The 27622-nt window shown below is 37.2% G+C and overlaps 1 protein-coding gene across 1 annotated transcript; it reads left to right on the plus strand.

Annotated features, from left to right (window-relative positions):
- The first annotated feature begins 1242 nt into the window (after positions 1-1242).
- PPP1R3A (protein phosphatase 1 regulatory subunit 3A) lies at positions 1243-27622 on the plus strand. The gene is made up of 4 exons (XM_062491097.1): positions 1243-2036; positions 22671-22729; positions 22841-22977; positions 25190-27622. The coding sequence occupies exons 1-4, from the start codon at positions 1243-1245 to the stop codon at positions 27620-27622; spliced, it is 3423 nt and encodes a 1140-aa protein (XP_062347081.1).

Consider the following 27622-nt stretch of genomic DNA (forward strand, 5'->3'; position numbering starts at 1 on the left):
ATTGCCTGGAAATAGACATACCCAGATGAGCTTTAAAGTTACCAGTGGAACTACAACAGGGGGAAGGATTCCAAGTGTCCTGCTTGAAAAATTTGGTTTCTAACCTGTACTGAAATCTGCGATGATGCTAGTAATCCTATCAGTCTCTGGCATGGTTAATTTCAAGATAGTCTTGTTATATATCTTAACTTGTACTGTACTATTAGATTACAGTGTAGGCTTACCCTTTGATCTAGGCAAGGGAAATAAGAAACATTAAATGATGTGATGGAAAGAGGTGACATTTTGAGTTCAAGATCTTTGTTCTATAAAGACTGAATCTTTCCATACATGGAGTGCCATAAAAGTGAAAGTCAAATGCTATCTGAATAAGTTGATTAAGAAGTCACTCTTTCATTTCATATCATGGGAAGCTGTCTTGCACAAGGTTTGAACACCCTTAAAGAAGTTTAGTGTCTTTCTTCCTTCTATTTGTAGCTGTGTGAAACAGGTTTGTGTTTCAGAGTTGGCTGATAAAGTTAATTTTTTCAGTTGTTTTTCTCTCCCTTTGTCTGGATGATGCTAAATGCAATTTAACACAAGATGATTTCATAATCTCATCAATGGTGAGCTCAGCCATATTTAGAATGGTACATTACAAGTTCATTTCCAGTGTACTCACCTCAGTGTTTTATTGTATTCCTGGTTCATTGAAGGAATGATGGGCAGTCCTTAGCTAGAAGAAGCTGGCATAGTCCTAGTGTCTGGCTCACTGAGTCTGCATGGTATAAAGTCAGGACAGAATGTGAAATTGCATTTTATGTCTGGTAAAAAAGGCCTTGAAAAAAAAAAAGGAATATTTTATCAATATGAAGTATACATCTTAATCTGAGATTAATAGTTCCTCACTAGTGCAAGATGATGAACCTTTTGTGCAATGTAAGTTGGTCATCTTAAAATAGGTTTGTGTAATTTAACTATACAAAGAAGACATTTAAAAACTTCCTTCTTTGCATGGTTAGCAAATAGATCCACATAAAAATAGGGAATACAATATTTGAAATGTATCACTGAAATTGTAACATCTAATACTGTCAGATGGAGAAAGGCCAACATAGCTTGCACACCATAACATCTATTAATAGATCTGACTCCCTTTTGCAATGTCAACTGTAACATTAATCCTTGTTTTAAATCATAGTATCTCAAATAGCAGCTGGTACTAGTTGTACAGTTCTCTTTCAGTTTATATCAGAGAGCCCAATGGAGTCTTTTGAAGAACCTAGTCAGGTTAACAGGGCTAACTTATTACAAGTCCCCACTGGAAATGATTTCACTTCAGAGGACGAAGATGTTAACATTGACATTAAACTTCGTTTCTCCCCACGTCCCCGAAGACGGAATTCTTCAGCTTCAGAGGAAGAGGAGGCAGATACTCCCACCAACATCTCAAGAAAAGTTTCATTTGCTGATGCATTTGGGTTTGATCTTGTGTCTATTAAAGAGTTCAATATCTGGGAATTTCCTAATACAGGAGAAGAAAATTATATAGAAGATGAAGTTTTCCCTCAGGATGAATATTTTTTGTCAGCGCAGTTTACATTACCTGCTTCTCAAGAAGAACTTTTACAAAAAGTGCGAGAGCAGAAAGTAATGTTGGAGTCAGTCCTGCTCCAGCCTGGGATTACCTCTATGAACGGCATTATACGAGTCCTCAATGTATCCTTTGAAAAACAGGTGTATGTTCGAATGACATTGAATAACTGGCTCAGCTATTATGACATCCTCGCAGACTTCATGCCTAATTCCTGTGGTAGTGAAACAGATCAGTTTTGCTTTAAGATTTCTTTGGCGCCTCCTTTCCAGAAAGATGGAATTAAGGTGGAATTCTGTATACGCTACGAGACATCAGTTGGTACCTTCTGGGCAAACAATGATGACAAAAATTACACACTAATTTGTCACAAGAAAGAAACTGTGCCCAAGGTGGATAATAAACCCCAGAAAGAGGTTACAGATAGGTGTCTTAAAGGCTGCTTAAAGACGACACCAAGCAGGTGAGGTTACAACTTAATTTTTGGTAATTTAAAATATAGCTGGATAATTCTGCCTTTCTATGTATGCTTACTCAAGTCAAGACTGCCCATGTTATTTTCTTCTATTTTACATTTTTTTTCTAAATGAAAAATTAGTCCAAGACTTGTTTTCAGTAAAGTGTTTGTATATATCAGCCATTGGTTTTCTGCAGACAGATAAGTTGGGATCATAATTCTATGCATGCTATTAATTTGAAAAGTACTATGAGGGTCAATAACCCCTCTGTGCACTGTATACTGATTCTGATCTCTGTAGGATATAAACTGAGCTGATGTCAATGGGAACTTTGTTCCAAACTAAGGTATCTGTAGAGTTAAAATAATTTGCATCCACTTCCTTTGTAAGTGAACCAAAAAATTTAAAAGCAAAGCAAAAGCTGGGTTTTCATGCAATTTATTTCATGGTTCTTTCCTTAAACACAATTGCTAAATCAGAAATGGCACTGCTGGTTCATGAAGCAGAAGTGGACAACTTAGGAAATAATCCAGCAATTAAAATAGCTGATACAAAATTTTCTGCATGTGATTGGGCTATTCTGCAAGTTGTATATTAGGGCAATAATTCCTTTTCCCTGCCACTGGTTCATACTTCTCTTTCACAAATGGTGAAATGAAGTATATTTTATTAGGCAGAATTGGTAATACATTAAAGAAAAAAAAAATTATAGAATTTATCTTCTATATACTTTCTGATTAAATATAGACAAATAATAAGTTAATTATAAAGTGGCAGTTGTTAACTTATACTTTAATCACATACAGAGAGACACTTACTAATAGTAATTTCTGGCTCCCTACTGTTAACCTTTTTAGCATTTTTTTAGCAAAAAATGTTGCATGCAAAAATCTAATTCTTAATTATTTTCCTCCCCAAATTTACTATAAATCAGTTGGACTTCTGCAGAATTAAATCTGTATTTTACCTGTAATGTCCTTTGCAGTACTTGGATGTCAGCATTAAGTTAATGTTGGGTTTTTTAATTTATATTGGGGTTTTAGTTTCTATACTCTTTCCAAATAAGACAGCGCTGATTGATTCCACTGGTGCTCTTCCACTGGACTGAAGTGGTAGGGAAGGGGGGACAGAACTGCAGCAGTGGTGGGATATTAAGCAAGTGGGACACAGCCAGGGCTTCCTCTATGCAGAGCCTTCGTTCCCAAAACCACACTTGTTGTGCTGGGAACCTCTGTCAGCCTTAATCACACATTAGCCCTGTGAGGAGACTTGCATAATATGGATTAGTGCTTGTATCAACACCACAGGGTAGGAGCCACCCCAAAGCTAACCCAAGACCTGGTTCATAGCCAGTCCACAAAGCTCTCCTGACAAGTGTTCCTTGGGCCAGCTCTGGAGCCCTCATGATGATACTTCCATGAAGGAACATCCCATTATGCCAGAGCAGAGGGAACAATGCTTTTAAATATCCTGTGGTAAATTCCTGGCATTTGTGTCTGGTTTTATACATAATTTCTGTGTTTTAAGGAGTGTCACATGACCCATTCTGGATACGTAAGGTAACCTGAGATACCCTGTAGAAGGGCTGTGATGTCAAACACCATAGGCATGTGCAGGCAGTGTGACTCCCACAAGGAACAGATGATGGACATGGAGAGCTGAGTCTCAGTTTAGTGAGCCCTGGGCTTCTAAATGTTTTCAGGAATAATCTGAAAATCTAGGTACCATTGGCATCTAAGGTCAAATGACTCCTACGTGTTTAACTCCCTAAAGTTTCTCATGACATGCATAGTGGTAGCAAAAGTTGTAGAAGCCTTCCCTCTGGCAGATACTATTTTACTTGGATATAATAAATGATTTATGTGCAAGTCAGACAGAGAGCTGTTTTACAAAATGGGAAAGGAGATGATGTGTCTTCCTCTCAGTATAAAATTACTTTGTCTCTAATCCAACTATAAAGTTGTCCCCCTCTATGTCAGACTGAAGAGGAATGCATATGTGTGCATGTGTTCATACACACATGTATATGGATGTATGAATGTATGTATACATTAATGTGTATATTTGTTCTTATAGACACATACACACATGTATGTTTAAAATACTTAAAACAGAGTGGTCAGATTCTCATCTACTTTAGGATCTACTACACATTTCTGTCAAACAGTTAACAAGCATGCACTTTCAAGAATCTCTTTAGCGGCAGAAAAACGTAGAGAGACCTTAGAGAAAATGCAAAAAATGAGCTGAAAGTACCTTTGGAATATTGTTTGAATGGTCACCAAGGCTTCTTAAAGACAGTTCTGGCAGTATGTAATCCAGGACTAATTTTATGCTACAGGGACTCCTTTGACTTCACAAGAGTCACAGCTTTTGCCAGTGTAAATGAGGTCAGCATCGGGGCCTTTTGTTTCAAAAGAGCTAGGATGCCAACTTCCATTGCTCACTTGTTTTTCAAAGTGTCTTTGTACATGTTCCCCCTTTGAGTGAGGAGGAACACCCTGCAGACATCTGCAAAAGTACCTCATTATTCTCCTTCAGACCCTCATTAAAACTCCTTTGCTTTGATATCTTGAAAAAAGCACAAGAAAAACAAACCCCCCGAAATTGGCATAGTGAGGTTGCTGATGTGCTGTTACTCCTTCATTTCATGTTGAGCAGTGCTGCCCATTTACCAGCTCTCCTCCACCAGTCCATCTCTCTCTCTCCTCTTACTTTTAGTTCAGATGATAAACTCTGCAGCTTTATATGTGCTGTTCTGGGTGTTTATAGAACATTTAGCAAAGTGTGTGGGGGTCCTCAAACAAAACTAGCTTGACCTTGGAGTTGCAGCATTGTAAATAGATAGTAAAAGCAATTTTATTTATGATCCTCACAATAAAGTGACAGGTAGGGAATATTGCCATCCATACCCGTGAGTTGGACATCTTAAACTAAAGATTTCTTTTTAACAATCTGAATAGAAGGATAATTTTAAAGGACACTCATTTAGGTCTCTGTTTCAAATTTAGAAACTTGTAGTAACATTTTAATTTTTTTTTAACTCTTGGCTCTGAGATATTTATACTTCCTCTTAAAATGTGCAATTTACCTTTACAGTTAAAAAATGAGACATGAAAGGATCATGGTTTTTTTAAGCAGAGAGTCTGATCTACTCTAGGGCATATTTGTGTGGCTCATTAAATGTCATTAGCAAGGATTAGTTGTGTTAAGTGAAAGGAATAATATTCACTTTCAGAGGAAGTTACAGGGGAAACACAATAATAAGACTATTTCAAGTTTCCCTCAAGAACATGATCCAGGACTAAGATGAGTGAATGAGAGAAATAGGCTGATTTCTGACACCATTATTAATAAATACATTTTAAAAATTAACTCTCAAAAGTTGCACCTGAAAAAAATTTATAGCAAAAAGCAAAACTACATCAAATAATTAATGCTGAAAACTGTCTACATCTGGATATTTGGAACCACATCACTTGAAAGTCTGCTTCTTCATTTTATGTTTCATTTGCTTTTGCTTCCATGTCTAGGCATGAACAAATAGACTTCTCTTAAAATTACATAAAGTATTTGGTACGAGCTGTATTTTAAGAGCCTGAAATTATTTCCTCATAAACTTTAACAATTTTTATGGCTTACAAAAGTCTTCAAAGGATGCACAGGAACAAAATACAGTTTGGGAAAATAATGCTTAAATTAATTTATGCTTGGGTCTATATGAAATTGTTTGCTTAACTTGTATATAATAATAAACATACTTCAGAAGAAAAATTGACTCCCAAAATTCTAAGACTCACTGGAAATGGAAAAGCTTCTACCAATAAACAGGTGCAATTTCCATCCTATTTATATAAATATATACACATAAAATTTTTTATTTATATATATATAAAAGTCAGAAAAATGTAAATTAATTGCATCAGATTCACTCTTTTCTCATTTTTTGACTCTCATTCTTTTGGGATATAGATAATGATTCTGAACATGAATTCTTCCCAGCCCTCAGATTTAGACCACATGATTGTATTGTGAACACCAGGCTCCTGCATTGGTCTGATCAGACAGGAACTGGTTGGGTGATGCATGACGCACACTCCTTCAGATTACGCTGAAAGGTGAAAGAATTATGGAAGCCATGCCCCTGTCACTGGGGATGCTGCATCCCATTTCTCTGCTTGGTCTTGATTTGCCATCTGTTAAGAGCAAAAGTGACAGCACCAGGAAAAATGGCTGATAAGCATGAGAATTGTTTTACAGAAAAGTATCATGTGTTTGGACTTCTGTCCTCTGACAAGGAAGAGGAAGGCAAGTATTTTTGTCACAACTGTTAGAGTTATCCTCCTATAGCTCTCTGAGCCCACAAATATTTCCCTCTGAACTGATCCCCAATTATCGCTGTGATCCAGATGATATTGATCCTATGTTTTTTTTGGGTTTTTTGTAATTGCTAAACTGTACATTTTGAGTAATAGTACATCAATTCGCTTCCCTCCATGTTGCCACTTTAAAATACAGCACAGAATAGGGCAATGGCTCTTACAAGAGCTGCTCTTCATTGCACAATGAGAAAAAAAGAGATGAAAAGCCATGTCCGTGGGCTGCTGATGCCAAACTTGATAGCACATATACTGAATGGTCTCTAAGCAACTGTCAGTGAGAAAATTTCTTCTGTGCATGAGTACCTTTCCTTCTTCAGCTGCTGATCATCTCCTTTCTGACGGGAGGCAAAGAAAGTAAAAGTTGCTGAAGATGCAGCTTGGCAGGACTGCACCATGCTCAGTCATTCTTCCCAGGTAGATGGCAGACCAGTGTCTAGGTTGTGCTGAGAAATGCAGTTTTGCTTCGGCTCCTCTTGGCCTTTCCCACAACCTCATGATCTGATTAAAAAAAGAAATCAAAACCTTCTGACAAAGATGTTTGGAAATAGTCTCTCATGCACTTTGCTATGAGGAACAACTGTATTGTTCCCATCTGGTTCATTTAAAATATGGCATTTAAATTTTATTCCCTTTTAATCCTTCTTCTGATTGTGTGTCACCTCAATCAGGAATGGAAAAGAAGAGCAGGAAAGGTGTAAAAACATATATCTTCTTTGTGCACCTCTAATCTCAAGGTTGTTTCTGGAATTTTAAGTCATGGGTTACATCCTGATCAGCATACAGATATGGGATTTGACTAAAGTTTATTGCTATTAATAGGAAATGACTGCAGTCACTGTTTTTACCAGGAGAGCAGCTGCTAGAGAAACTATCCATTCAAAAGGAGCCAGCTAAGAGGGACACTCTTCTCTCTGTTTAATATGACAGTATTCCCAGACCTTCTCTTACCTCCTGGTCATTGCCAGTTATCTCAGTTGTATAATCAGGTAGGACTGGCATCAAAATAAGACTTTTCCACATATTCGAAGACCATGATTATCAGGGACACAGGATAATTATTTAAAGTGCTCTAAATTATATTATTCACACAAGCAGGATAAAAGCAAGCTGTGGAACTGAGTTTGACTCAGCATTAAGAGTGCTTAATAGCAACTCTAGGGTTATCTTTTGAGGAAAATGCTGCAGCCTTACTCTCCAAAGTAATTTAAAATAAGCTAAGATAAACCAATTGAAAAATGTTCTATAGAGAACAATCCTACTTGGCCAGAAACTACAGCCAATGTTTTTTTTCTGTCTGCTTAATCATAATATTTCAAAATCTGGGCATGTATACTCTTTGAAATATGACACTTATTAAAGAACCTAAAGATACATATTTAGGTTAATAGCTTAGGTATTTGAATGCAATCACAGAAGTGTTAAAGAAAGAGGTGGAAGATGTGGACGAGAATGGCATGTACAGACAAATAGATATGTTCTTCCTGTGGTCTCCTAATTGGAGACTACCTGAAAGATAAAAACCTGTCACATTTTTGCTTTTGGAATTGTGCCACCCATCTTCCATCCATTTATTGCACTTGAAATATTAAAAGGAGCTTATAAAATGTAAGGGAGCAGCACATGACAATAACATGTTGCTGTACTAACAATCCTAGTGTAGTATTTACACTGGAATTTATTAGTATCAGTGGTTTCTCATTTATTTCCAAGTTCTACTTTAGAAACTGCTCTCAGCAATGCTACAGAACAAAAATTTGTGTTCTGTTGTGTGGGTAATAATGGTTGCTACAAAGCTTTTTTTTTTTTTTTTTGCATGAAATCATATAAAACCTGTGCTCTGTAATCTGGGTGTCATTTCTCAGCGTGATAAGTACTTGTATTATACATGCATTGCTTGGCTTTACACTTGTAAGACTTTTTTCAGTTACTATAATTTCATCAACTAATTTAAATATGCCAATACTGTAACACTGCTATGACTGACTCCTAGAACTTTTTAATTCAACTACTGGCTGATCCTGCTATAGGCACAATAAATAATTTAATGAACATCAGGAGTCTCACTGAACTTTGTAGAATTCTTCTTGTGTAAAACTATCCTTGAATGTTAATATTTACAGGACCAGACGTATTTTCAGATTGCTGGTTAAGGACCTTTGGAAAAATAGAAGTACATTGCTAAATGAACTCCTGTATGTTCAATGATTCTTTTGTTTAGGAGGACATCTATTTTGCAAATTGATCCAGGCTGTAAATAACCATTTCGATACTCTCTCCTGTCTACCATTCAGGTACTAAAGTTCATAAATGTTCAGTTGGAAAAAAATTGTTCCATTACATTAACCTTGACTTTGCTAAATGTTAGTCTTGAAAAGATGTTTAAAGTTAGTGCAACATTAGCTGAGAGCACTGGAGTCATATTTAATCATTGCAATGACCACCAGTGTCATTCGAGCTGTTTATTCTGATTATGAACTTTAAGCTGTGATCCAGTCCCAGCGTCACAACTCTGAAATTGAAGCAATGGATTCAGCTGCAATGTAGGCCCAGAAAACCAATTGCCCATGGTATTTTTAATATTAAATGTGGATTATCTTCTCATCTACAAAAGGTGGAAAAAATGGTCCAAACAAATACTTTGAAAGTTAAATGAAGTCCTTACCTTAGGGCAAAGGAGAGGGTAAGACCTTTTAAACACCGTGGGAGAATGTTAGAAGTGGCTATTTGATCCCTAGACCTTCAGTGGCATGCACAAGAAGTATTAGTTGACATGCCAAAGCATAATAGGGGGCTTGGTTTTCTGAGTGTCTTGCCACTCTCCTGATTTGTGAAACCAGCTGATACTCTAACACTAAACCTGAAGATTTATTACTGCTGGTTACTAACTGCAGTCCTAAAGGGCACTGGGCTACACAATTGAATGTGAACTAGGCGAAGTTGGCAGGTACTTCTTACCTTACTTAGGTGCACCAAGTGGGTTGGCATTTACATTCTGTTTTGATGCAAAATTGTCCCTGCAATAAATTTATAGATGCTAGGTGATAAATATAAAATATGCTAGACTGAAACCTGTTATGTTTATGGTTCATGTTATGGTAGAGGGTTGGGGAGTTTGTCAGTCTCTGCAGCTACCCTAGTAAATCTGAACCAGTGTCTCCTAGGTTTTTTCCATGTCTTCTTGATAGATATACTGATATCTATCACACAGCTGTCTTCTTGCTATGTGGTAGTAAGCATGTGAAAAATGAAAAAAGGTTGCAAAAGTCTTTTGTCATGATAACACCTGGAGTTTTCATCCTATGGAGACACTTACTGAATTTACAATTGCTTTCCAAGATTTAGATCTTAGTTGTCCTCTCTTAAGAAAAACTGTCTAAAGTTTTTTCATGTGGTCCCCCTTTCTGTTCTCCTCCCCAGGAGTGGTATCTTAGGACATCTCAGTGGTATCTTACCTGACTGCCATCTATCTCTCTACAGTCCATCTAAGACACCACCTTGTATACGTGCCTCACCACACTGTAGGCAGCCTCTTAGAAAATACTCTCTTTTGACATGCCAGGAAGAGACTGCTCCTTCTCTATTTTTGCCATGTGACATTCAGATAAAGACCAGAGGAAACATAGGTTAATGTTTGTCTGCTCTCAGATTTACCCAAAATAGACAGAACTTGAAAGTTTCTCTCCTCCAATATTTTAAAGCAGTGGGAAAAAGAAACCGGAGAAGAACAAAGGGACACTATCCCCAGATCCTTTCTACAAAATCATTTTGATATTTGATCATGCCTTTTCCAGAAAAAATAGTGATCTATGAAGTGTATCCTCTTACATTAGGCCAAGCCTAGCTCTCAGAAAATGTGGCTGCTCACTCACCTTTTCCCCTTTTTCAACAGCTTGGCCCTGGAGATAGATATCCAAATAGAAAAACCTTGCATTACTAATTTCACAATGGATCTCTCAATAGACTTTCTAACATTGCCCTGAAGAATCTCTTTGAAAGAGGTTCTCTGTTTATGAAACACTTTGCCCATTCTGTCAAAGGACTCAATGAATTTTCTGACCAATCTGCATATAAAACAGCTGTGTAACACTTCTGAACAGGTACTGCTTCAACATTGCTACATGGATACCACAATAAGGTACAACAATAATGGCAGAGCTATGAAAGGATCTGAAAAAAGTGACAGTGTTCTTGTTTATAATTTCTATAGCTTAATTTGTGGTAAAACTGATTTATTATGCAATGGACTCTTCTGCAGTCTTCATACCTATAGTCATGTGATTTAGGGATAGACAGTGCTACAGTAAAGGTTTGAGCCTGGCACCAAACTGGTGTTGGACTCCTGGTTCAGACTGAATGGTTTTGAAATATTCAAATGGACAGATATACACCTATATATAAAGAAAAAAAGTATGAATGTTTTGCTATTAAAACTCAAGGTCTTTTTTAATGAGCTAGAAAATAAAGACTAATTTCTTGGGACTTTGTTTGCTTTGAGGCAATGATTATTCTCATCCCAAGTCAGGCCAATGCATTTTGTTCTGTGCCACCCATGTCCCTGCTTCAATCATAAACTAAGACTGAAAAATGAAAATATTAGTAATTGGAAAATATAATCCCCTGGATAACACCAATCCAATAATCTTAATAAAAATAGATTTATTACAAACATTGTCAGAGTCCTACTGGGAATTATCTTTGCAGAAAAAAAATGCTAAAATTCCCTTACAGCTGCTCTCTTGATCAATTGTCCCCCTTGATACTATTAATCATAATAGCATATATTGCTTATTCTGAGCATCTTTTTCAACTTCACTTTCCAAACTTCTTTTCTAATTTCTCCATGTGTAGAAGTTATTGACAGTCCTTTATTGTCCTTTTTCAGGCTCACCTTTTCTCTTCTTCTGGTAACATCCCCTTTTCTTAGGTGAGAAGACAAAATCTAAGGGGTATTTCCTCAAGATGTAGAAATACCACAGGTTAATATTGTCTTCCTCAAATTTCAAACATTTAAGTAGAGGGTATTTGTGTCTCTGTTTTCATTCAAAATGTTTGTGAAGTTTGCTTGACGAACTCTCCTGGAAGTGAAGTCTTCTATTGCCAGGGTAGTTTCCAAACAGCTGCTGCAGTGCCAGCCTCCCTTGCCATGACAGCCTCCCTTGCCATGACAGCCTCCTTTGCCATGACAGCCTCCTTTGCCATGCCAGCTGGCAAATGCCCTCACCTGCTGCTCTATTAATGAGTGCACCACACCATCTCCTGCCTCTGTCCTCTTGCCTGACTATCAACAAAGAAGCTAATTAGTGTCAGTCCCATTTGTTGGGTGACACCTATTTACTAAGAACTAGGTTGAGCCTTCTCTAACACTGCTGCTAGTTGAAGGTCATACAGGAAAATCAGTCTTGCCTAGATTCATAATCAGGGCTCCTATTTTACATACAACTCCATATTAATAGGATCAGCTGTAATGGCAATATTTAAAAATATTATTCATTTATTTCTGCTTAGTATTCACACAGCTTTTCATTTATAGATGATGATCTTTGTCTGCAATTTTTGCTTCTGAATCTTTTCCTTTGTGGTCTCAATCAGTTTTGAATCTAACATAATTTTAATTTATTATTTCCTGCATTGTTTACATTAAATTATTTTTCTGTTGTGCTTCTATTTTCTAAATACCTTCTGAAATAAAGTAATTGTATAAACAGAAGGCCATGACACTGCTACACATGACATATAATAACAGTGTTATGGTTCAGGTATGTATAACATGACATCTCCACAAGGAGGAATCATTTGAAACCAAAACACTTTTAGGTTGGAATTGGCCATATTTTCAGTAAATCCACCTGAGAAGTCAAAATTCTGGAGTGTTCATTAGGAGCCCAGAAGTGAGGAATGGTGCTGGCTGAGCTTCAGTTGTCCTCTGTTTTGTTGTCAGCATGGACAGCAGTTCTCCACATTTCACCCATGCTGCTCTGTGCAGGCTTGGTCTGTCTCTAATCTGTGCAGCTGTTGGCCTCTGCTGCACTTAAGATCTAGTTCCCAGGAGCCTGCCTTGAGTTTTGGAAAGAGGAAGTTATTTCAGCCTGAGGACGCAGGCACTACTCAGGGCCACCGCTCTGCTACCTCCCCAGCTCTGCTGCCCAACACCTCCTTGAGCTTCAGGGCAGCTCCATCAAATTCTAACACACCCCTACCTCTTACTAAGATCATCCTCTTTTAACAGTATGTAAAAGCCTGAAAACAACACAGAGCATTTCCCTGAAAAGTGTCTTAGATGAGTACTTAGTTTCCTTGCAACTTGCTTTCAGTACCACTTCAGAGCTTTTTCCAGCTTCTCCTGACTAATGGGTTTGGTAGTTTAGAACTCAGGAAGGCTGCTCACACTGACTGCCCTTTGCTGGTTGCTGCTTTTGCTCTGCTGCTCACTTTATCCTCTCCTTTAAACCCTGGGAAGACCCTTCCTTGTTCTGATTTTATGTGCCCAGTATCTCTGCCTTCTTGGAGAGCTGTAATTCTGTGTCCAGCTGTTTAATACTCTGCCTAGGGTCTAATATTAGATTATTTTTATATATTTATATATATATATATTTATCCTTTTATATTGTCTTTAAAAATAAAACCTGAAGACTATTTAATATCCTCAGGCAGTAATGTCTACTTGAATTTTCTTTATATATACACCATACTTTATTGCAACATATCCTCTTGAAGGGTGCACATCTTTTTTTTAATGCGCCCTAATCTTCATACACTCCAAATCTGGTTTGAATTGTTGAAATTCTTTAGCAATCATAGCAATAACCTTTTACTGTATTTAGATGATTTCTAAGAAAAAATATATTCCCTTAATTTCTGGCAAATTCTTATCAATACCTTTATATACAAGTTGCTATAAAGATTAGCTATTCTTATCTAATTGTTTCTTGGAGTTTAAGACTGTCTCAGCAGGAGTTGCTGAGGGATGAAACTTCTAATGATGATTTAAAGCAGTGAAGTGTGTAGGCTGAAACTGAAATAATTATTGCTGTAACCCTCTAAGCACTCCACGTTCCTCAAGAGAAAATACTTTGTTCAGAACAGACCCTGAACAACAAAATGCGAAGAAAGTAAAATAATAAAAAACCCCTCCAACCCTTGAAGCAGAATGATAATTTAGAAATAGAATCAGTATAATGTGAAGATGTTCTCAACAACTGCTCACAAATGCATCAGACATCACAATTAAAAGGAAATAATAATTATGGCCCCATTCTAAAGTATGGAATATTCTATTCCATTCAATAAGTCATGAATACTTTAAAACCATCAGTGTAATCTACAAACCTGTATTTACAACATTAAACTGGATGTTCTGCCTTTTCAATAACTGTCATCTCATCTCTATTATTTTCACCTCAGACTCTAATTGTTTCTTTTATAGGAGCTAACCTACCAGTGTCCTTGGCAGTACAGTTTATGGCTCATGCATTTACAGTAATTGTTTGGGCAATTTGCCACACAGTATAACAATCTTCACATCACAATCAGGTTTTATAATAAACAGCATTAGTTGTGAAAAATACAAGTGATGCATGATTCTTATGGTAGATAAAGGGCACTGAAGATGCCCTTTAGAAAAAGAAAGGAAAACGCTCAAGCCTTGAACTACTTGAGAAAAATACTGATGTCACAATAGAGCTAATTAATTTGATGGTACAAACAAGAGGGGGAAAGGGCCTTGCATTCATTAGTGTCAATTTCAAATGAGAGCATACTGTTCATAAAAATTATATTCTGCCTTCGTTTAGACAAAATACGCAGGTAAACAAATAAGAAGCACCAGGTCTGGTAATAACAATGATTTTGCTCCTTAGCTTCACCAAGGCTCTTTCTTCTCTTATAGACATGGGGAGCCCAAAGCCTGGGCAGATACAACTTACAGGTAGAACTCTGGAGGAGTCCAGATCCTACTGCCCACCAGCTGGTTTACTCCAGTGAGACCAGGACTACCAGGCACCACTGGGCACTGGAGTCTCTGTGCATAGGACTGGTGTGCCCTGGGAAGGTCAATGTGTGCTTTATGGCTTCTCTCCGTAACACATAGGCGGAGGAACATAAACGTGTCTCACTGTATGAGTCTCTGCTGCAGATATTTTGTGGCCTCTCAGTTTTCAAGAGTCCTGAAATAGGAGGTCAAGCACTGATCAGTGGTGAGGCCACTGGACACACCTCTAGCAGGCAGTTTTCCATGTTAGAAATTCTCCAGAGGATAAATAATATATTTGCCCTCTTAAGCCAGTACATAGACAGATAATTCTCAGCTTCCCTGTCATCTCTACATCACATTAGGGACCCTTCCTAGGTGGTGCTGGGCACAGAGAGGCACAAAGGTGGCCTCAAGCCAGGGTTGTGCCTCCTCTTCCTGAGATCAGCTCTGAATTACCTGGCAGCACCAGGGCTGGAGACTAAGTACAGCACGTGACAAGAAATTGTGTTTGTGGTTGTATTCATAAACTGTAACGTCAGATTCTGAGAAGACAGATATCAATTCAAATCAGTAGGGAGACTTGTCCCTGTAGTGAGTTTTGAACTGAGCAATATGGAGGCAAGGAATGAGTTTGTCTTTACTCATTGAATACTTAGTTCATATATTCAGTCAGTGAGCTAAAATAAAATTAACTATGGAGACACCATCACAAAGGAAGTAAAAGTCTACACCTTGAAGGTCCACATCAGGATCCTTGGTGGCTCCCAAACCAGAATGAAGCTCATATTTTGACTCATTTTGTGTTTTTTTTTTTGTTTGTTTTGTTTTTTTGTTGGTTTTTTTTTGTTGTTGTTTTTTTTTAGTACCATGGGTTTTTTGCATTTTTCTCTCAGTGTGAATCTCTTTCGGAAATATTTCCTCCCCTGTCCAACTGGTAATTTAGGACCCATTAAATTAAAATAGATTAATATTAAAATTGTTCAATTAAAATAGAGCAATATTTTAAAGCAAGCCAACTGTTATGGGGGTTATGTTAGTAAAAAAATACCTTGAATTCTTATTCTTCTGAGCTTTAACAGACAATTGAATAAACCTTTAAAGCTCTGCTTAGAACTTAACACACACAAAGTGTTTCTTAACCCTCTCCAAAATTTCTTCTTCCTGAGAAATTCATTCTTGTTGCATGTTTGTGGATTTTGAATGATATTGCATACAATATTACTGAATTTTAGAATTACATGTCAAAAACCCTTTCTGTAGTTTCTCACCCAGGTCTTCAAGATCTTTTGCCGGCTTTCTACTTTTGATGTGTACATAAACATTTTAAAATAACTTTTCTTTTTGCTTGTTTAAATGCAGATATTTTCTTTCTCTGCTTCCTTCTAAAATTATTGTTGTTAATGATGCAAAAATAACCAAAGTAAGCTGCCTGCCCTTCCCTCCCCACATTCCCTTTCTCAGCTCTGTGGGGTTACAGTTCTGTGCAGGATTGCCTGTTTGGTTTCAGTGACAGCTCAAACAGGAGTACTTAATTGCACTAATTTCTAATTTACTTTTTGCTCTTCTGCTTCTCAGTAAAACACTGCTGACAAATGTAACTGCTTCACTTCAGGGATCTCACATGTTGTTTACATCCCAGTGGCATCATTCTTCAGCAAGGCTGGCTATTTTTGGCACTAGATCCAAAAGCACTAGTTATATTGAAGCCTGCTGCTGTATGAGGTTACTCTTAGGCATAGAAATCTGTCCTGAAGTTAAAATATAACTATGGTTTGGTTAGCAACTTCAGTCTTGCCAGCTCTTTTCATGAGGACATTTTATTTTCACCTCAATTTCAACTTCAATGCATTCAATTCTATCTTCATGGTAGAATTTTGATGTGTTTCAGTTTTGAATCTAAGGTAAAATTCAGAAGCATGAAAAAATCCACAAAACCTAAGACTATTTTAAAATAAAATAGTGCTAGAAACTTTTTTCCCTTTTACATATTTTAACTAAATATCTGAGAAAAAAAATCTTTAAATATTTTAACAACCTCATACTTCTCTGAATTTCAAACTAAATAATATCCCATGTTTTCTTTTGCAGATGGTACAAAATTGATAAGGTTGCATTAATTTCAGAGTTTTTTCAGGTGAATTTTCATCTCTCCATACTCTGTAATGCAACAATTTTAGCCTTTTTGCACATTTTTAAAAATAAGTACCTACGATTAAGATAGTAAGATCCAGCATAAGTGGATGTAGCACAGAACAAAGTGAACGGTACCGTGAGTTATACAAACATACAGACACAACTTTAGCCAAATTTTGGTGTGTGTATTAAAATAATGACAAGCTATGATAAACCCCTCCCATTATGAAGAAGTTTCTTACTCTTGGCTACACTCCCTAACCTATTTCAGGCCAAAACATCTCCTGTTCCATAGTGAAAACTCCATACTCCATATACTTTTCACTCCATAGTGAAAAGTATAATACTCAGGGTATATAGCTGCAAAGGAGCATTTGAAATAGGGGCGGGTTGCAACTATGGGTCTATGAATTCTGCTTCTCTTGGGAAATGTGTTCCATGATCTTGTTCACAAAGATATATTCATGTTTCCATATTGAGACTTTCTTAGCTCCTTATGTCTAACAATTGCTCTGACAAACTACAGGATATACTTTTCTAATGCTTACAGATTTTCTTGTAAGTTTTCACAAAAAATGTTTTTGCAAACTCTTTATATCAATGCATTAATGGTCTTGCTGCTTTTTTTTTTCTTTTGAGCATTTACCCCTTTGCTATATCAATAGCAGTGATTCTCTTGGACTTTATTTTGTTATGCTGAAAATAGAACTGCTCAATCTGTCTCCTTAGTTAATAGAGACTTTTCATCCTGCCAGTCTTCCTCTGGTCCTCTTCTTAACATGCTTTAGTTTGAATCAATCTTTCTTGGATGTTGTAGACAAATGTTCTAGAGAAGTTCTTGTTGGTGCCTGCTGCCATAACATGAACATTTCTTGGAAATCTTTCATAACTGGGATTACCTTCCCTGAGACATTACCGCTGAACTTGATTTACTTTTATATCGTAATATCTGCTTCATCTCACACCAGTGGCTTGGAAGTGGTTTCTGGCAAAAAAACCCTCTGACTTTCTTGTTTGCCTCTTTCTTCTAAGTTCTGAGGCCTAGTTTTGTGGCAGAAACTCTTTCTAGTCCCTAAATGTATAACCTGACTCTTCATAATTTTGAATTCCATCCCTTATCTATTATTCCGATCCTCCAGGCCACCGATTTCTTTCAATCCTCCTCTGTGTTGGTGATGTCTCCCAACTTCCTCTCTGCCACGGATTTAATTTAACTTTGACTTCTTGTGCTTTGGTCTGTAATAACATGACTGAGTAAGTCTGATTACATGACTTGTCCTCTCCGATTCCCCAGCCATGCCTGCTAGCTCCACAGCCCAGCTCCTGGGACCCTGCTTGGCACTAAGCCCCTCTCCCACCGCCCAGCTCTTATGCTCAACTCCCTCTTCTCCCGTTTAATTAATAAATTTCCCATGTGGCTGTACAACAAATGCTTTAATGAAGTCCAGATAACTGATTTTTAGACAAGGGAAATATAGTAATCTTATCAAAGACAGATATTATCAGGTGAGTCTGCAATTTTTATGCCATTTTCCATTTATCTATATTTCTTCTCTCATTTTTGTTTTAAGTTTATTGTGAAAACTTTTTGAAGACACCTGGGCCTGTAGTTGCTTTGACACAATTTTTCTTCTTTTTCCTAAATATAGCTCTTACTGTTTCTACTCTTCTGACACTGTTACAGTATAGCACCACTTGAATAGATGTGAATAGCAAAGGTTTTAAACCAATATGTGTTTTCTGCTGATGGGTCTCTCATATTTGGGTTGGAGATTATCTGCTTCTCTTAATTGAAACATATTTAAATAACAAGTTCTGCTCCCAGACTCTATGAAATAATAAAATTTTCTAAACTGCTGTTCCTATCAGTTATGCCCTGCAAGATTTCTCTTCCTATAAGAATTTGCCCCACCACTAGCACTTTAGTAGAAAAGTTTATGGGAAGTCTTTTTTTTGTGGGTTTATATATAGATTATCTGAAATTTTGATGAAACCTCACTTCTAAAAAAATCTTATTTAACACAAAAGGGCTAGTTCAAAAACCTTGACATGTCTGAGTTTATTCCAACCTTTATGAAGTGAAAGAAATACTGTTTATTGATTAATTTTTTTTTCTTGTCATTTAGATATTTACTGTCTACTCTTCACATCTTTAGGGTTCAAGTTTAACATTCGTCTCTGGGATAACAATTCCACATAACTTTGGGACTTCTGAACTCCTTCACATAATGTCAATCACTTTTTCAGTCTTCTCAGTCCTACTGAATTCATATTTGTTCTTTCTAATGCAAAATTACAATGATAACCTGTTTTCAGTCCTAACTTATTTTTATAACTCCATACAAGTGAGTGCTAATTTCATCAAGAATTAATCATATGAGCATAGGTTTTAGCTTTTTTTAGCTGGTTCAAATTCACAAGTTCCTGGTATAGTCTATGAAGCTGTGCCCCATTCAGCTGAATGAGAAAAAGCAACAGAGCATCTGCAGGTTTATGGCTACTTATGCTGGAATGGAATTGCCTAATGCGACGTAATGGATTTTTTTTCTAGTTTGCATAGTTGTCAGAATACTTGGATCACTTAAAAATAAAAGTAAACCCTTTTAAACAGAATACAAATATGTCTCTCATCATATAGGCAAATTTAGACCATGCTTCAGAACAAAGTGCAATAATTAATTTCTGAAACAAAAGCTTAATTAATATTCTAATTTAAAAATATTCTCATGGAATTCTGATACTCTGCTGGGACCTTTTCAGGGAAATATGGAGAAAAAAAATTATGAACTAGACAAACACCTTCTAATTTCCCGTTTGATGAAGGGGCTATTTTTTATTGTCTTTTTGGAAGTATTTCAGTCCTTAGGATACACAAATAGGTCTGAGATTGTTCTGTAGTTATATGCACCCATAGCCTCAAAATGCCATTTCTTAAATTGAAGTAGTGATATAAATTACATTTGTTTTATGCTCCTTGTGATCCTCAAACACTGCAGTATCAATATCCTCAATTTAAGCAAATTTTATATTTCTCCTGAGAATAATTAAATGAGGACAGATATTTCTATCGAAAATTAAGCTAAGTAAAATAACTTTTACATCAACATTCCCTGTACTCAGGTATTTGCAGGGCTGATATGCACAAACAACAGGCTATAAATCAGAAATCTTTATGAAATCAAGTGCAGTAGACAAAAAAAAATATGCTACAAGCCCTGCAGTCTAGGTGCAAGGCTATTTTTTACCTGCGTTGCTGTTGTGAAAAGAAACTTGTGGACCAGGGCTCCAGATGTTACTAGAAGAAAAGGAAAAATTCAGCTCTAATCACAGCAAAACTGAGGGGTTCAGATCACACATATATTGAGTGTTACAGTCCCAGCCACTAAAATTCCATAACATTACATTCCAGTTTGAATTTAGAGTTACAAGGTGAGAGTCAAGCAGCTTTAGATAATGGCCACAGGTGTAGGTTCCCTTTGTGGCCAGTCTATTTCAGAGGTAAAGGAGTGCCTTCAAAGGATATGTCACTCCATCTTACCCATGATTCCTGTGTTGGAGGGAATGAATCTCCTTTTGGAAGTGATAATATCTCACCACGGATAATAGGGGTGATATACCGGACTGCCAGAACACAGATGCTTAGAACAATAAGGCTAGATAAGGTAACAGTATCCTGGCACACACCCATAATTATCTATTTTGAAGCATCTTTATTTAAAGGTTTATAAAATAAATACTCATCCTTAACATCCTTATTCAAACACTGTGTCTATATTTTTGCACTGAATTTTTTTTAATCAAAACAAGGTAACACGGGAAATGGGGCAGAATTCTGTTTCCCCTTTCTCCAAGGTGCGAAAATTAAGCTAAAGAGTAAGGATCCTGCTTGTACATCCAACTCCATTAGGAAAAGGAAAATCTGCCATCCAGTTTTTCCTCAAATGTTCTGTATTCTTGTAATCTGGTTATTTTTTGCATGAATGATGTACAGTGGGGTTTTTTATCACATGAGGGTGTGATAGAAGCCGAAAGCGGCATGGCTACTTGGATGCCACAGCAGTTGCTATGAACTCTAGCTAGCAGTAGAATATTAGACTAGATATAGGCATTGACAGTGCCCCTTCCCAGGATGCTTCTTGAATGAAAAAAATTGTCAAACCCTTGTTCCTTTAAGAAGTACACAGGAGCCCCTTCTAGCAGCAAATGGTGCCATCCCTGCTTTCAAAGAGTTGTGGCATCCATTTGGCTGAACACTCTAGGTAGTCAGCTATGTTAAAAGAAATATAGACATTTTAGGATGCTCTTTTTTTTTTTCCCCATGCTGGAAAGCAGCAGAAGGCTTCCTGCTGGGCCCATGTTTTGAGATCATTGTTTTGGGGTAGTGATTCAGTTCATGTGTTATACATGTCTTGGCTCCTAATCTAGGGCTTTTGCAGATGCCCTAATAGCACCTGAATGTTTTGATGCATCTGTGTCATGGTTAAACCCCAACCTACAAAGTTTATCACAGGTGAGTGAAAAAGATACAAAAGGGCAGAAGAAACTAGAAACTGGGAACTAGATGCAACACTAAGCCAAGCCTTTGAACAGTAAAAAACCCCAACAAACCCACAAACAAAAATCAACAAACCTCCTTAAATCCCTATGTATAAATAATAAGCACTAATGATTTACCTTAAAACCTCCATAAATCAACTGAAAAAAGGTGAATCTGTCACCTTCTTCAGAATAAAAGATTCAGATTATAGCAACTACAAGAGGGGAAAGTACAGCTCAGTGTGAGTGGAATAGTCAAAAAATACATGGAGGTTATGCACACACCAGAATTCAAGAGTGACATGACATTCACACAGATTGCAAAAATATTTAGCATTATTGCAATTAATAGTGGAAAATAATTGCTGAGAGAGCATAAATCTTGTGCTTCAAGGACAACTTCTAACTAAAAATGTCCCAGAGGAAATTTAAGAGGGCAGTGCAAATTACTCCAACTATTTTCTTACAACAACTCTACATCTTTCCCTAACATATCTGACAGTGTCCAGTGTCAGAGATCAGATGCTAGACTGGCAAGAGGTTCTGTGTGTTCAGGCTGGTAAACCCTATAAAGACTGGTTTTTAAGAAGTTGGTGACAGTAGATGTCTATGTTCTTTTAATAGAGTATAAATTTAGCATCCTCCTTCTGAATTAAGCATTTAGGTGGCAGAGTTAATGTTATATCAATTTAAATGAAAGACACTAGGAGAAAATAGAAGGGGAAAGGATTAATATTTGAAAATTAGAAAGTAATTTTCAGTAACAGAGGTGGACGGCTGGTTAAAAATCACATAAATTAAGGTCTACAGAAAAAAAACTGCTCCTCATAGACAAGTCATTAGGAGTGATATAATAATTTACATTTTACATAAGTGACATTCTCTTAACATTTTTTCCTTTTCCACTAAAGGTTAGATCCCTATAAGCACACAACTCAAAGTGCTGGGACTTGGCAGTTCGATTGATATCAATTGATATTGATGAGGACTGCAGGCACTCAGCATCTCTCTGTAGGTGGGTTTTTTGTGTTGAACCTGGCCTTTGTTTTCACAGACAGCAAAGCAACAGAAAAAATTGCACTGGCTGAGGGAAGCAGAATTCATTCCTGCTGGCCAGGCATAGTTTAGCAACAGGATTTATACAGTACGCATGCAGGGAGAATATTTTGCTTTATTTCAGGTAACAAAGATGCCTTTTCCCAGCCATCTCTGTCAACATACAAACATTTGAAAAACACAAGCAAGAAAGAGCCCTGGCCTCTTGACACATATATCCTTCCAGACCCTCGCCTGACCCCAAAATTATGCTCTCCTGTCACTGACCCATCTAATCACCTTTGTGCTGCTATCTCAGAAAAGGCCTGGGAAAACCCATCAGATTTGCAATGTTATCTGAAGGTCAACACATTCTCATTTTCTTGGCCAATTCTTTCTTATGACCAAGCCTTAATATCAGGTCGCTCAAAAAACGCTACATTTTATGTAGCTGTGATTTTCAGAATTTCAAATAGCATTCCAAATGTTGTGCAATTAACTAGTAGTCTTTATATTTGAGTCTAAGGGGAATTAGAACAATAATTTTTGCAGAATAACACAAGAAGTTTCTTTTTGTTTAACAGAAAAGAAGAAATATTGGCAACGTCTGATGATGGCACACGGAATAACTCAAGGACTTCAGGTACAACACCCGGTTTAATTAGTTCTTCCTTACTTTACTGCACATGCTAATTAAAAATAGTGTAACAACCGACCTCATGGAAATTATTCAACTGTTTTTTTAACTCTTCAGACACAAACATCCCGGAGATTGTTTATTCACAAGCAGAAGACAAAGACACCAAACTAGCTAACAAAAATATAAAAGAGAAAAATGCAGAATACAACCAGGGTGATCACAAAGATGATGAAAAAGAATTAGAGTTGCTGGTAAGTGTTATACAATTATATCTACAGTATTAAATGATTTGAATCCATTTACGCTTCAAAGCTGGTGAAATGCCCCCTTTTAGCAGAGCTGACTGATGTACTAATTTACAAATGTAAAGCCTTGGTCTGTACTTACACTGAATCTCTAACTGATTCAACAATAGAAGGTGCTTTGATTTCGGCATAGTGCATCAACTTTTTACGGTCTTAAATTAATGAATTCGCCCTTTTACTTCTTTACCAGAGGCTCTAAAAGACAGTTCTAAGGAATTAGAAGGGTAACATTTTAAAAAATCTCCCCTCCTTGTCTCTAGGATGGGAATATTTTTAAATACATGCTTTCTGTTTGTAAAATTTTTGTATTTGTAGTAGTGTTTGCTTATGAGATTTTTGAAATGATAGCTATATGAGCACAGTAATTATATATATATATATGTTAGCAGATTCTTCTTTATCAGTATTTTACATTATATTTTTTACAATGAATTTCACACTTAGTGAACATTCAATCTATTTGGATTTGCGTGCATGAGCGTGTGTGGTTTGCCTTACATTTTTCAGTATGAAAGAAAAAAATGGCAATAAATGAGACAGATACAGCAATCTATTATTCCCAGAGTCTGTTTTCAGCTCATATCATTTGGGTGCACAGATTCATAATCATAGATTATAATAGCTATCACCTGTAAAAATGTGAATGCTGAATCAGACAAAAGAGGAAGATGGGAAACCATGCTTTCTTTCTTGTTGATAGAGAGAAAAAAATAATCTCATTTGAATATAAATTTTTCTTTTCTTTTGCTTTAAAAAGTTGAAAAATGTTGCCTATTGTGGGACTTTTTACTGCTTGGAAGTCAACATTTTGGTTCTTTTTCCTTTATGGCGAAAAGTCCAAAGGAGGACCTCTAAAATCCCTTGTTGCTCTCAGTCCACCCTTTTACAAAAAAGAGGATCAAATATAACCATTTGTTTATCAATTGCCAGGCTTGTCCATACAATAAATGAAGAGGGAGCTATAATTTAGATGTTAATTTGCACTCTGCGCTCTTTAATGAATTAAACAATGAAGGCTTATAATACATGGAAATACTACCAAATCTTTGAAACACACAGGCATTGGCTCACAAGACAGCTGTGCAGTTGACAAGTAACATGAGCCTTATGTGAGAAGAAGGGGAAATCGTAAGATTTGCATATAATTATTGAGATCATGCAAATGTCAGTTATGAGGAGGGGAAAAAAACACAGGCATCTCACTGTTAAATCCTGACAGTTGGCATCACCGAAGAACTCAAATACACTTGAGCACTGGTTGGCAGAGGGTCATTAAAACAGAATTTGCAGAGACATTAGCTCCCTCACTTTTCTTTGAGTGACGTTTTACTATTAATAGTTTGCAGAGGCTTTGCAGAAAACATATTAATAAGAGAAACTGTAATGGGGGTATCTACAGCAAGTGCAAATGTATAAAGGGGTGCCCAAGAAGCTAGCCTCTAATTGATCAGCTAGTGCTATCTGTGTGACTGCTAAAGTGAGAAGAGAGTGCAATGACAAGCAGGCATAGCTGAATAATACAATATGATATTTGGAAGCTGGGAGGGAGAATGATTAGTTTCTGGCCTTTTACTTTGCTAATCTCATTTCCAGCTCATGTCTTACCAGATTGTCTAAAAACAGTTCTGGTTTGAAGCCTGTAAAATGGTCTCTGAGAGAAATATAACACAGATAATCCTTACAGTATTTGTCAGTGTGAAATGTGCCTTTGTTTTACTGGACAACACTGTATATTACTGGACACTGATGTACTGTATCAATGCCCTCATTTAAGCACCATTCCCCCTCCCCTCACCCCACAGCTTCCTCTCTCCAAATCTAGAATCAAATGTATAGAAAACAAATTAGCCTGCCTTTAAGGGAATATCCTCTTCAGATTTAATTTGTATAAAATCCACTAGCAGCTTACTGAACTCATGAATAAAGAGAGAGGGTTCTGAGAACTATTTTATTTCCTGCTCCTTTCAGCACCACCATAAAGCTCATTACCCATGTTAAAAAATACATGCAATGCAAATTTTGCAAATGGTTCCGAACATGTTTCCATAAAAGCTTTGTTACTGAAAACAAAACTTTCCATAATGAAATCCTGCCTCCTTCATTTGACGTATTTTTGCAAAGCACTTTTTGATCATTCTTTTCTATTCTATTGTTTCAGTTAAATCAACACTTCACAGGAGCTAGAGGTACCTCTTCCAGAGATGAAAGGAATTTATATACAACAGAACCAATTAATTTTCCATGTGAAACTGAAAGATTGGTGAAAAAGCTAACCTGTATAGAAAGAAGCAGTGCCTTACACCCTTTGCCTATCAGTTCCTCATCTGAAAACACTTCACATGCAATAGGAGAAGAATTAAAAGATAAAGCCAAGTATTCTGTAAGAGATAATAATAATCAGCTATCAGGGAAGGAAGTCACTGCTGGCTCAGTAAACAGCTATGAGTGGTCTTTGGAACATACTGGTACCAGTGAAAGCCTTCTATCGGCCAAACATTTTCCTCTAACAAAGCAGAATGAGGCTACCAATATTATGGTTACTGGCTCAAGCCGACAAGGAGAGAGGCACACAGATAGTTCAAAAGGTGAAATAGATAATGCCTCGGGAAGTAAGATGATGGAGAGGTTATTCATCAGTGAGGATGCTGCTGGTACTTCAAAAGGGGCCTGTGAAATGAGACCAGAAACCATTTTACCAGAGCATGATGAATCTACGCAATTTAACGCATGCATAGCAAGGACGCTGGATGGCAATGCTAATCCAGCTCTGGAGCATCAGGCACCACAAATGTCTCTCCAAACTTTGGATTCATTGTTGTCAGTTGCTGACAAAAATGAAGGAAAAATCAAGATGATTGAAAGCAAAGTTCAGGTACATTTAAGAGGAGATTTATATGCTGGCACTTTTGCACATGCTGGTGTCTCAACAGATTCAACACAAAAAAAAGGAGTTGGTGAAATGTCAGAAAAGAACACTGATTTAGGGAAGCAGAAGAAAGTCATTGAAGTAGCAGACTTGGCATCAATTGGTGAGGAGGAAGCTTCCAAGCCTTTCAAGTCACACAGGAAACACAATGCCACGACCCTCAACCCAGCACCTCTGCCAGCTGAGAACAACAAGCAGGCATCCAGGGCCACCAGGGTGGATGAAAGGCAACGTGAGGACACTCAGGAACACAGCGAATTCAGAAGGTTAAAAGACAGAGAGAAGACAGAGAACACAACCTTCATAGAGCAGAGGTGGCAAGAAACAGGGAGTGAGGTTCAGTGGAGAGCGAGAGGGAGCATGGAACCTCAGACTGTGACTTCCACAAAGGAGTTGTTTACCTGCCAGGAGGCAGAGAGTTGTGAAAAGTATTCTGTCTCTGAGCGAGGCATTACAGAGAAAGCAGAGGCAGGTACAGCTTATATAATTAAAACAACATCAGAAAGTGCTCCAGAAAAAATGCCTGGCAGTGAAAAAGCAGTAATTGCTAAGCTACCTCGAGAGACTGCACTAAGTGACAGGCCCACAGAGGAAAAGGAAACAGCGTTTGATACACATGAAGGGAGAAATGATGGTTCACATTATGCTCTTTGTCAACTCAACACAGTGGGTGTATTATATGACACTGAATTTGAAAAGGAATCAGTTTTAGGTATTTATAATGCATGCGTACATGAAACACTGCAAGGGGAAACGAGGTCTGTATGCAACAGCAGGGAAAAATGTGCCAAAGCACAAGCAGACAATATTCTACCTGTAGGAGAAGCAGTAAAGACTTCTGCTACAGGAAATTTGCAGGAGGGTTTATGTTCAGAAGTACCTGAAAGTCCCCTGGGCACACAGAAGCGTCTATACCATGAGAAAGCAGAAGAGCTCTACAGGGAAGAAAGCCATGGTGATACACTTTCCTGTTTATGTTCTAAAGCTGAAACAAAAATGCCACCTTCTGGTACAAATACTGTGCCTAGTTACCATTATAAAAGCTCTTCACTGACTTCTTCAGAAGGGCCCACTGTGGAACCAGGCACGGAGCACCTGTATGGATACTTTGAATCCAAAGTCATTGACAAGGCTGCTGCTGAGTCAGGGTGCAATTTAAATCTAACAAATGAAATTACATGTATTAAGAAAAGCTTCTCTCCTGACATTGAAAATGGAGAAGTACCTTCCTCTTCAGACACAGCAATTTCTGGAGAAGGAATAGGAAGGAATATAGGTCAATTTTTCCAACAAGAGAAGTCATGGAGGCCAGAGGTTTTAATTAGTAAGTCTACCAAAGAAAATGGAGGAACAGACTCTCAAGCTGACCATTTAATAACTGAGGGGAAAATACAGAACTGGCTTGGTGACTCACAGAAAGAAAGCCAATATGCTTCTGATTCTGCAGATATTTCTAACCAGAAGAGTGAAGCACTTCAGTTACCTAGTGAGTCTCTAGGTTTAAAACATATTGCTTTCAAAATATTATATTTCTTATTCTTTCTCCTATTTGCTGCAACACTCTACCACTATGATTTGATGGTCTGCCTTGCACTCTACCTGTTCTCCTTGTATTGGCTATACCACGAAGGAAGAAGAAACAAGGAGTCTATCAAAAAGGAATAA

The sequence above is a fragment of the Cinclus cinclus genome, chromosome 4, assembly GCF_963662255.1.
Source record: "Cinclus cinclus chromosome 4, bCinCin1.1, whole genome shotgun sequence".
Classification (NCBI taxonomy): Eukaryota; Metazoa; Chordata; class Aves; order Passeriformes; family Cinclidae; genus Cinclus; species Cinclus cinclus.

Excerpts from the sequence above, each read along its gene's own strand:
- PPP1R3A (XM_062491097.1), top strand. The coding sequence starts at position 1,243 with ATGGAGTCTTTTGAAGAACCTAGTCAGGTTAACAGGGCTAACTTATTA. Across the intron at positions 2,037-22,670 it reads TTAAAGACGACACCAAGCAG|AAAAGAAGAAATATTGGCAA; the intron begins GTGAGGTTACAA and ends TTTGTTTAACAG. Across the intron at positions 22,978-25,189 it reads AAAAAGAATTAGAGTTGCTG|TTAAATCAACACTTCACAGG; the intron begins GTAAGTGTTATA and ends CTATTGTTTCAG.